General features: G+C 39.5%; 1 protein-coding gene across 2 annotated transcripts in view; it reads left to right on the top strand.

Moving 5' to 3' along the window:
• The window catches only part of erbb2 (erb-b2 receptor tyrosine kinase 2), a 36501-nt gene that overhangs the window by 11057 nt on the left and 13281 nt on the right, over positions 1–12163 (top strand). Inside the window, exons 4-14 of one of the 2 annotated variants that reach the window (XM_025057283.1) lie at positions 489–629; positions 958–1029; positions 1122–1237; positions 2211–2352; positions 2556–2684; positions 5239–5380; positions 5477–5550; positions 5916–6006; positions 8278–8480; positions 8968–9097; positions 9992–10681. In XM_025057283.1, coding sequence (XP_024913051.1) covers positions 489–629; positions 958–1029; positions 1122–1237; positions 2211–2352; positions 2556–2684; positions 5239–5380; positions 5477–5550; positions 5916–6006; positions 8278–8480; positions 8968–9097; positions 9992–10681 — 1930 coding nt within the window. The remainder of the gene's footprint in view (positions 1–488; positions 630–957; positions 1030–1121; positions 1238–2210; positions 2353–2555; positions 2685–5238; positions 5381–5476; positions 5551–5915; positions 6007–8277; positions 8481–8967; positions 9098–9991; positions 10682–12163) is intronic. The other variant, XM_025057284.1, reaches the window with a different exon arrangement.

The raw sequence follows: 12163 nt of genomic DNA, 5'->3' as shown, positions 1-12163 counted from the left end.
AACCCTTCCTTCCTTCCTTCCACCCTTCCTTCTTTCCTTCGTTTCTTCCACCCTTCCTTCCTTCCTTCCTTCCTTCTTTCCTTCCTCCCTTCTTTCTTTCCTTCTTTCCTTCCTTCCTTTCTTCCTTCCTTCTTTCCTTCTTTCCTTCCTTCCTTCCTTCCTTTCTTCTTTCCTTCCTTCCCTCGTTCCTTGCTTTTTCTTTCTTCCTTCCTTCCTTTCTTCTTACCTTAGCTTAACCATCCTGATAATGAACATTCTTCCTTCCTTCCTTTCTTCTTACCTTAGCTTAACTATCCTGTCTACTAAGCAGGCACTAACACTAACTAAGCAGACACAGCATTTCTAACTACGTTTAAAGAAAGACACCCAATATGTTTTGAGTAGCCTTAAAATGTGGCATGTAAAAAAAAAAAAAAAAAAAAAAAGAAGGGGGTCGAAAACCGTTGTGGCCTTTGTTACTGAGACGTTGATTGGTGCCTCCTTTGCAGAGATCTTGCTGGGTGCTGTGTACATTTGGGGAAACCCCCAGCTGTGTTTCCCAGATCCCCAGAACATTATATGGAGGGACACTTTGGATGAGCAGAACATTCACACCAGGCAGCACCGACTGCAGCATCGAGCACCTAAATGTGAGCACTTTATTAGCAAATACCTCACAGGAGAAATTTGTAGTCAATACCAGTTTATGTCAAATGAATAAACTTTGATCCACTGTCATTACATAAATAGATTAACCATATATTTAGCTAATATTGATCCCTGGAGCTATCTGTTTGTCAAAAGCTTGGTGCAAAATAAGTTTAAAGTTAGCATCAGAATGTGTATTTTAGGGTTTAAGTAGAATAAAATATTTAAAACTATAGACTTATAAGTGCATTTTATATCTTGGCCTGGCCTATATTTGCCATAAGCTGATATTATCTCGTTTAATTGTTGTCGGGTTTTCTTCTTGTCCAGGTCCAGCGTGTTCCTCTGTATGTGCGAATGTGAAAAGCTGCTGGGGTGAAACTGCGCAGGACTGTCAGACCTGTGAGTTTACACAACTGGGACACTTGTTTTTAGCGAGAGAAAAAACAAACAAACAAACGTGCAGCTAAAATGTTGCCTCACTCTGTTTACAGTGACTCGTACTAAATGTGCGTCCGGCTGCCAGAGGTGCAAAGGTCCACTGTCCAGCGACTGCTGCCACATGCAGTGTGCTGCTGGATGCACAGGACCCAGAGATTCAGACTGTCTAGTAAGTCACAAACATAAACTGACATAAACCCTAACATAACTGTATTTACTTAGAGTACACAGCTAGGGCTTTTGCTCTACACACTATACATTTTATCAGGATTTTTTTTAGGAAAGTTACTATGACGCATTTACGGATGGATTTATATACCGGTAATCCAAGTTTCTGATTAACTGACATTTGCAAGTCCAATCAGAAAGAACTTTTTTTTTTTTTTTTTTCTGGCTCTACCAGAAAGCATTAAGAAACGACTGTGGAGCAAAAGAAAAACAAGTCATGTTGTCTGACAAGTTTTTACCTTGTGCCAAAAACAGATCCATCATAGAAAGGAAGGAGTGTTTATTCATTATGCCTATTCTAGCTATTATTCTAGCTATACACACTGTATATATAACTGTATATACTGTATATATATATATATGTATATATATTTGTGTATATATATGTGTATATATGTGTGTATGTGTGTATGTGTATATATGTGTGTATATGTATGTATATATATATATATGTCTATATATATGTGTATGTATATATGTGTATATATGTATATATTTGTATATGTGTATATATATGTATGTATGTGCATATATGTATGTGTGTGTATATATGTGTGTGTGTATATATATATATTATATAGGAACATTTAGATTTTTTTTTAATATATAATTTAAATTATTTTATGTTGGTGATACTGCAATTATAAAAACACTGCATCAGTTTGACAGCTGTATATACCAATAGTAACTTAAAGTGATGGTGTACTGGACTGTCATTGACTTCTCCAGTATTGTGGTATTGGTTAACATAAATAAAATTGTCAATCCAGCAGTTTTATTTCTTCTCCCAGCCTTCGTCGAGCTAAGGTCATCATCACCTGTAAAGCACAATAACAAATGCGCGCACACACACACGCGCGCACACACACACACACTTGTCTTTTTTAATCTGTTTCCTTGTTCCTGTCCTGTAGGCATGCCGTCACTTTAATGACAGTGGCGTGTGTAAAGAGAACTGTCCGCAACCAACCATCTATGACACGGTCACCTTTCAGACCAAACCCAACCCAAACAGGAAGTTTAACTTTGGGGCCACTTGTGTCAAGACATGTCCCTGTAAGAATGTTTGTTTGGAAAATACTTTTATTTTTGTCATTCATTTTATTCTGATGGTTTATTATTTTTTTTTTACCAAGTCTATTTACTTTACCAAGTTTATTTACTAAGTCCACTCAGCACAAATTCATATTAGAGGATGTTACAATTGTACTTTTTTTTGACATTTTTTGATACACCACGTCTCTTTATCTATACTGTAGATAACTACCTTGCTATGGAAGTGGCTTGTACTTTGAATTGTCCCAATGCCAACCAGGAAGTCATAGTCAGCCAGCCTGATGGAAGCGAGGCACAGAAGTGTGAGAAGTGTGAAGGAGACTGTCACAAAGGTAGCACTCACTTTTCTGTCTTATCACGTTTTACATTTGAATCCTGATTAATTGCATGTCAGTGGGAGAATGTTTGCGATGAATTGCGAGAAATCTTATTTGTATGGCACATACACATACACAGTTCGGAGAAATGTGTACCAAAACCTCTGAGGTAAGGAGAAAGCCATGAACAAAGGGACACTAAGATTTGTTTTGTAAAACACTTATGACGCTTTTGGCAGGATTATTCCCTTCACACAGACAGAAATAAGGTCATTAAATCAATATATATATATTTTATATATATATATATATATATATATACATATATATATATATATTTATATATATATATATAATATCTATATATATATATTCATATATATTTATATTTATATTTATATATGTTGGCGTTAACCTACAATGCAATAGCAAAGTGTTGACGTGTTCTGCATTAGATTATTTTTAAATTGTTGCATTAGGCAACAAGATAATAGAAGGAGAAGCCTTAGCTTAGAAATTCCTGTGCAGTTCACATTGGATTCATGCAATTCATGCTAACAGTTGACTAAAAGAAACACAGCTGTTGCAGCGGCACTGGGTTGTTTTTTTAAAAAATGTATATACACTGGAGCCTCAGTTGTCGACAACAACGGAAATACTTTTTTTTCATTTCAATTTTTTCATTGAAATAAAGTGGTACACACCTTATTTATTACTGGTTATTATTATTAAGTAATTATTATTATTATTATTATTATTATTAAGGTGGTACACACCTTATTTATTTATTACCGCTACTCGGTTGCCAAACAAGGCAACAGTATCAGGCAGGCAGCAAGTGATCACTATCTGACTGAGCGTGCGGCGTCTAATTGTTTTCATTGGATTTGTGTATGAACTTGTACACAAAATACTGTTAAAAAAGTTTGAATAAGCAACCATCCAGGGTCCAGGAAAGGATTAATCCATTTTACATTGATTCCTATGGGGGGAATTGTTTCAGTTTTTCGAACTTTGAGGTTCACAAACAGCCTTTAAAATCGAGGTTCCACTGTATTTTTATTTACCCAGCATAGGTATATCCAGGTAATGTGTCAGCTAAAATCTTAGACCTTAGTGCTGTGGCGCTTTGTTGGCATGTGTGGGTGAATTTTTGGAGTGGGAGTGCGGCATGACCAGCTTCTTGTTAGCTAAGAAACGTTTTGGGTGATGGGTACGACAACTGGCACATTACTGTCTGTGGGCACATTCCAGTGTCTCCAAACAATGTCGGAGTACAAGTTGTAAAGTAGCATGTGCTGCATTTGTGTTTTCGTCACTGAGGTTTTCATGAAACTGGAGTAAAAGCTGCAGCTTTATTTCGGTAATATCCCTAAAGTAGTACTTCTCAAATAGTGGGACTGAGAAAGACTTTGCACTTTCACTGTTACTTATTAATTTGTGAGTTGCTGTTCTGAATCTTGGCAGTTTCTTCAGGAGGATTTTGTTCATTAACGAATGAATAACATCTCTGGATTACAGGTCGTAGCTGGGAGGAAATAGAGAGTTTGTTTTTCACAGTCTTGACCATAATCTGCTGGGGATTTTTTTTCTTCTTCCTCCAAGATGCAGAGACTTATGAGGACAAAAACCTAAAAATAAAATGGCTCATTTGCTACATGTCCAGATAAGAGAATTATTTTGCATTAATAAGTTTAGTCTCACTCTAGTTTTTAGTTGCACATAATTACTGTTCCAGGTTTAGTGTGGAATGGCTTCTGTTTTTTATATTTTTTATATATTTATTCCTATGTCTATGTTTATATATTTAAACATTGTAATACTGCTTCTGATTGTGTTTAGAATGTTTCATATTGTCTTCTACTAACTACAAAACAAATGTGTTATTAATTGATGTATACCTAACTGTGTGACTAAAAGGGAGGAAGATAATAGCGTGTAATGAGTTGCTAGACAACAAATACTGAGACATGGACTTGAATTGACCAAATAGAGAGATAGATTAAACGTAGGTGTGGCGCAGGACAGGTAGAGAAGAAGCGGAGTGACTTTTTAGCCAATCAGAATGCAGAACACAATGCACGATGCAAATCCGTGAAGTAGCGAAACCGTGAAAAGTAAACCGCGTTATAGCAAGGGATCACTGTATTTCAATCAAAGAAAAGTCGTATTTGTTGACAGGTGCATATGAATTCATGGAAACTGTCCTTCAGATGCAGAGAGCCCATTATTACTGGTTAATCACTCGGCTCTGGCACATACCCTTCGGCACACCCTGCCATTGCAAGCCGCCGTGACAAGGTGCTTGCACAGCTTTAAACGAACAATATTGTTGATGACCGTAATCTAGGACGTACAGAGGTGTGGAGGAAACAATTTAATTTTTGGTTGTGTTGACACTCGAAAGCAGAAGATGAATTATGATAGAAACAATGACTGTGTGTGATTACAAATGATGATGCTTTCTAAAAAAAAAAAAAAAAAAAAAATTATTCAAATATATTGCGACTTTTTTCCAGTCTGTATCGTGCCTACAATATAACTATTTTTTTTCTGGTTTGTGTTCCAGTGTGTTATGGCCTGGGTATGGACAACCTTGGCATTGTGGACAACCATGGCGTGACTATGGTAACAGCTTCTAATGTGGAAGAGTTTAACGAGTGTAAGAAAATCTTTGGAAGCCTGGCCTTCCTTCCTCAAAGCTTTGCAAGGTAAGACGTACACTTTATGAAGCACAAAGACGCGTTTATGCTTTTACTTTTAACGTTTGAGTTTTAGTGAAACGTCGTTCCTTTGTGACTGTTCAGGGACCCACTGACAAACACATCAGGTCTGACTGTGAAGCAGTTGATGCCCTTTAGGAATCTGGAGGAGATTACAGGTACAGGACTGAGTCAGTTTTATTCAAATCTAAGTTATATCATATACCCTAATGCATTGTTTCTCAAAGACTGGGTCGTGACCCTCAGGTGGGTCACAAGAGATTTTTTTTTTCTGAGTCGTGTTTCCCAGAAGTTTACGAAAAAAGTCTATTGACATGGGTCCCGAAGGACCGCAAAGATCCCCAGAGAAAATGTTTGGGGAAACACTGCCCTAACATACTTATTTCCTAACACAGAAAATGTACTGTAAAGTCAACACACATTTATTTCTCTCATCACTGCTTTGGTTTCTTTTTTGACTCAGTTGACTCAGTTCCATCTGCCCCGTTAGCGTCGAGTCTCTTCACCTGATTTGTTTGTGCAGGTTACTTATACATCGAGGGATGGCCTGAAGAGTTGACCGATTTGAGCGTGTTCGAGAACCTGAAAGTAATCAGAGGCAGAGTGCTGTACAAGTAAGACATCAGAGCTGCCCACTTCACCAGTCCGTCACGACGAACATGAAGCTATTTTCTTTGTAATCATGGTTCATAGCCACTGTTTTTTTTTAGAAGTCTGGAGACATTTGTTGGATAGATCACAGAACCAATTAGGTTTCCATTGTCACCTGTGTGAAACTCTCTCTCGTTCCAAGACCCACCGCGAAATGGGGAGTTTGGGGAGGACATTGCGAAGCAGAGGCGGGATAGTTAATATAATATTTCTGTATATATTTACCCTTTCCGGACCTCCCCCACACTGTTATCAACCCTCCCTAGACTGTATTACCCTTTCCCACACAATTATATCCACAGTAGAGTTGTAGAATGTCGGCGCAGAGAGAAGTGAACGAGAGAATGACCGACAGACAAGGGGAGACGCTGAGAGATGCTACGATACATGAGCCAATCAGAGTGAGGATCAGAACAGAAGAGCATGCTCAATTAGCCAATAGTACACTGAGTACGCGTTGTATTAGCTAACAGTATGCTATGTACGATCTCGTCTAGGTAAACAAAGCTACCAGCGATCGTTCACAAATCGCGCTGATCTCAATTTCAAAATGAGAAACCACATTTATAAAGCCACAACCTTTGTATTTCATAATGTCTTAGTTTAGTTTTTGCTATGTTTCGCAATATAGCGAAAGTTTTGCGAGATCGGATTCAAAAGAAGTCTGCAATGTACCGAGGGAGCGAAAGGAGAACCGCGATATAGAGAGGGTAGTTGTAGTTACTTGCAACCTAAATTATGAGTTAAGTTCTTTTTTACTTTTGAAGACAGTACCTCTGTAAACACATGACATTTGTGCATCTATTGTATATATTAAACAGGAAATGTGATATTTTTTTTGCTTTAAACCATCCTGTTTGAGGCTCCCTCAAAATAAATGAAAGTATAAAATTCAAATATTGCAAAAAGTAAACACAAGGAAGTAAAATCAGCATCGAAGTGCACGTCTAGAACCTCATGAAAACAAATCAACTAAACATAAAATAAAAAGTGTATAGATGAAATATAAAAAGATAATATAAATGAAACAATAATAGAATTTAAATAAAATACAAATAAATAAAAATATATTTTTTTTAGTTATTATGACTTTTATTACTACAAAAAAAACACTACCAAAATAAATGAGTTTTCAATGGAGATTGCTTTTTCCCAGTTTAGGGGAAAAAAAAAAAAAAAAAAAAAAAAAAATATTATGCATACGTGAATGTTGAGTTTCGGTTTGAGTCTCACAGTGTTCCATGTTGTTGATGTGCAGCCACTGTGTCATTGTTTAAACTCTGCTTCTTTTAAATCCGTCTGATGCAGTTAAGACTGTTTGTTCACTTTCAGGGTTATACAGGCTAATAATTAGCTAACCGCCCGCTCCAACCTGGAGCAGGAGGTAATGGATCACTAACTGCTGCGGGAACCTCAGAAGAGGTCACAGTGACAAGTGTGACATCTGCTTAAAAGAACTTTTGCAATTAAAGTAGTATAACATTTTATAATAGGGTTAGGGTTAAAATAATTATGATTATGTGCATTTTGTACTGTATGCTATTATACGGGAGGTGAAGACTTGTAGAAAACAATATGTCGTTCCACTGAAGACAATAATTATTACTCAAGACAAAGTATTGGTATCACTTACAGTTCAGTTACGCTCCGTCTTGAGTGGTTTGAAATAATGGGCCATTTATTTTACTCTACATTTTTTTATAAACACACCTCATAAAATTATAAAGAAAGGTCTTAGTCCATTATTCTAATGTAAGGCATTGAAACTGGGCTTGTAGTTTGCACGGGATCTAGTTGTTAGCGGAACAGATAAATACGCCGTGATGCTGTACGCGGAAGACGCTTTGTTGTACATCATACATTGGATCGTGCGACATTTGCTTTTTTTTTTTTTTTGTTTTTTTTTTTTTTTGGAAACTTTTTGCCCTTCATTATGTCTCCCAGGCATAACTCAGCCTCTTCTGATGTTTCTATGTCCTAGATTATGATGTCACGACTGTGTTAGTGTAGGTGAGTGACATACTGTAGGTACTTATGTTCAATATGTAAGTCAGACTTAGAGCAAAAGTCAATGTACGTAGCATCGTAGACATGGAATTTGTATGCAGAAATATACACGTAAAATGTTTTACCTTTAATGAAATACAAACCAAAGGAATGTTTACTCGTGTGAATAGGAATGAGTCAGGCCCACAACATGATGTTTCTCACAGCTTCCTGTGCTGTTTTCTCAGGGGCGTGTTGTCACTTGGCGTCCAAAATTTACACATCCAGTCTCTGGGGTTGCGTTCGCTACGCAGTGTCAGTGGAGGTTTGGTCTTGTTGCACAACAATTCCAAGCTGTGTTACACCGAATCACTGTCCTGGGTGAGCCTGCTGCATCCCACGCAAGGACCTCATTACATCATCAACAACAACCAGGACCCTAACACCTGTGGTAAGTGAAGAGACGCCCAAAACACAGCTTAAACCATGTCAAAACTGTTTGTTGACGTTACTGTAGCTATCTTTTGTTTTTGTCATATAACACAAAAAACATTTTCGTCAAGGAAGCAGACTAGAGGGAAATTAGCTGCAATAAGCATTTCACTCAAAACCTCAGTAAACATTTTATGAAAATGTCATGGTTTTAGCAGACTTTTCGGGCCCATTTTAAAAGGCAAACCCAAGGGTTAGTGTGATCTGCTAAGGGGCTAGGTAAGGTAATGGACAATTGGACAAATGTCAGCCACAAGGCTGGACAAGTATCTACTGTAAACACAAAAGCAACAGGGCTTGATTGGGGTTGATTGTCTTCACTGTCAAACGAAGCATGTCAGGTAGTTATCCATACTCGACTCAAAAGTGTTCCTACCGCTGTCTTTTCACTTTTGTATATTCATCCAATCATTCTCTACTACCTCCATCTCTGAATGTATTTCCAGAGGACGAAGGACACATTTGCCACCCATTGTGCGATGGTGGCTGTTGGGGCCCGGGGCCCAGCCAGTGCTTTTCCTGCAAAGGTTTCCAGCGTGGCATCGAGTGTGTGGACCATTGTGATGTTGACCAGGGGTGAGAAAGTGAAGCTGCATTCAATCAATAAGCTGTCCAAGTGATAATGTTGTGTTGTCATCGTCTAATCCTGCACATACATGTGGCTGGGCAGTCAATGCTATACGTCTAAAAGGCGCAATAAGTCAATATACAAGCTTTTAAATTTAAAACAATTCCCTCGGGGGACTGTGTATGGCATATTGGCAATAATAACACATAAGAGTGACCTGAATGTATTGAAATATGTGTGTATCTAAAGAGTTCATTTCTAACTATTAATAGTTAATCTATCTATCCATCCATCCATCTATCTATCTTTCCGTCCATCCATCCATCCATCTACCTACCTACCTATCTAACTAACCATCCATCCATCCAACCATCCAACCATCCATCCATCCATCCATCTATCTATCTTTCCGTCCATCCATCCATCCATCTACCTACCTACCTATCTACCCATCTACCCATCTACCTCCCTGTCTATCTATCTATCCGTCTATCTATCTATCTGTCTCTCTGTCTATCTTTCTATCTATCTATCTATCTACCCATCTACCCATCTACCTACCTGTCTATCTATCTATCCGTCTATCTATCTATCTGTCTATCTATCTACCTATCTACCTATCTCTCTATCTGTCTATCTATCTGTCTATCTATCTGTCTATCTGTCTATCTATCTACCTATCTACCTACCTATCTATCTACCTACCTACCTACCTACCTACCTACCTACCCATCCATCCATCCATCTACCTACCTACCTACCTACCCATCCATCCATCCATCCATCCATCTATCCATCTATCCATCTATCTATCCATCCAATCTGACACGACTAAAAGTGTATGCTTAATTTTGTGAAGGAAATCCCAAGGAATTAATAAAGTTCTATCCATTCTATTGTAGTGGATGTTCTTTTGATCCCAGGTCAAAGACAGGAACGTCGAGGCGGAGTTCCACGTTCAAACGGTGTTTTTATTACAAAGAGAGCAAGAAGAAGCCAGAGAGTGTACAGAGTACATTCAAACAAAAACAATTATGCATAAAACCGAACGTACAGAGACTTTTCTCTGGAGTCAGTGCCGATCTAGTAGCCTGCCGGTTACCCAGGACCTGTGCCAGGAGCGCTGACTCACCAACTGTCCCAAGACCTCTGAATTTATACAGACATACAAGCAAGTTTGATGTGGGAGTGGGTTTTCTCTTGGTGAACTTCCTCTGCAGGTGCGTTACCATGGCAACCATAGAATGTCTCCCTCTTCTGCTTGCACACGTTCCAGGGGTCACTTACCATTTCAGACAAGCACTAGATGTTTATTTTTATAAACATAGTTTAAGACAGACACTAGGCACCTCATATTGTCCAAGCAAAAGTTCTTGTTTTAAACTTCTTCAACCTTCTTGGGTCTGGTTCTCCTCTGGAGTCTGGCTGTCCTCTTGTTCCTCCTCTGGTGAGCCGTCCGCTGGAGTAGTTTGGGTCGTGTGGTACCACTTTCCTGGTCGTCCTTTCAGCTGCACAGCGTGCTGGGTCCTGGCCGTTGCCTCGTATGGACCGTCCCACCTGGGCTGGTTCCTCCCCCTTTTGAGGACTTTCAGGTACACTCTGGCTGGAGGGAGAGCCGCTGGCTCTTCTGGATCTTACTCTTACTCTTTCACCTGGGAGGAGTAGCTAGACACAAGAGACGTTAGAAGTTCCCAATATGGCTTGTATGCCATTTTTGGGAGGGGTAGGGTGAGGGTTGAGAGAGGATGTGGGTCCTGGTCCTGGTGAGTTTGACTTTTTATCGTTCTGTTTGCTCTTTCGACGTTCCCCTGAGACTGAGGGGGGTAAACGGTGCCAAATTTATGTCGCAACCCCAACATTTGTTCAACTGTTGCCAATGCTATCAGTTTAGTCGATCACATTCTTCTCCTAACCCGGCCATGGATCGATTGGTTTGCCTTGGTTGTTGGTCGGGGGTTAAACTCCATCTCACAATATTTGGTTACAATTTATTTCATTTTTGGGTGCCACCAGCAATTTAGATCATCCAATGTTTGTCTTTGACCTGCATGCGGCACTCCGTAAGCCTATGCTAATGCCTTAGGCACCCCATCTAGTAGCATTAGTCTCCCATCTGGGCCCTACCAAATTTTCTGCAAGTCCCTTACTGCTCCCCGAGCTTCCCAGAGTACTTTTTTCTAAGTGGTCTTCCTCTTCACTCCCAAACTACTCTTTCCTGACAACAGCGCTTTTCTCCATCCTCCATCGGGTCAGCCGTGTTAATGCCTTCTGACCTGTGTTGTATGTGTGGTTTATCCAATGGGCGCAAAATGCGTGTTTGTCTTGGGGCATTGGGGTCAGTGAGAATGCTGCTGAGGTCACATATGTTTTTGAGACAGAAACATCCAAATGAAAATCTTTCGTGCAATCTGGAGTGGCTAATGTAGCCGCCGAAGCTAACGCTATTTTTTAACTCTCTGTCGTCCAGTCAAGAAGGGCTTTTAGGTTTCACATACCGACGAAGTAGTACAACCTTAGTGGCCTGCTAGCAGCTTTGTGGTTCTGTGGCGGCTATGAGAATATCCTCATACATACTGCACCATCAAACAGTCCTATGGTAGCACGAGGTCACACAGTTTGTCTTTCAATACTTGGTTAAAGTACCAGGAGATAACTTGTTTGTGTTAATATTGATAGATAGGAGGGGTGGGCTACACGGTGGCCCGGCTGATAACAGCCCATAGGAACTCCCCCAGGTGGGCCTTGCTGTTTGGGCTTCCCCTGAGACGGAGTCTGCTGGGGGGGCTGTCCCTGCTTGCTGCTGCTGCTGCTGCACTGTTTGTCTTTGAGTTTTGTTCTGCTTTTTGTCTGTGCTCGCCTCTGCACGAGCTTTTGCCAGTTGTAATTTCAACAGCTCTCATCTTGTTGCCTGTCTTTCACTGTACTGTCTTGGGGCATCGAAGTACTCCTGGAGGTAATATATACAATGTCTACGCCACCTGTGGTAAATCAGGGTTACTGATTTTTTTTTTTTTTTACTGTTGAAGATAAGCCAGCCATAACAGCTGCTTGATACATTCTGCCAGACAGAAGGT

Source organism: Cynoglossus semilaevis, chromosome 8 (genome assembly GCF_000523025.1).
Source record: "Cynoglossus semilaevis isolate Cse_v1.0 chromosome 8, Cse_v1.0, whole genome shotgun sequence".
NCBI classification, from domain to species: domain Eukaryota; kingdom Metazoa; phylum Chordata; class Actinopteri; order Pleuronectiformes; family Cynoglossidae; genus Cynoglossus; species Cynoglossus semilaevis.
The sequence above is the reverse complement of the archived record's forward strand: the minus strand, read 5'-3'. Positions and strand labels throughout refer to the sequence as shown.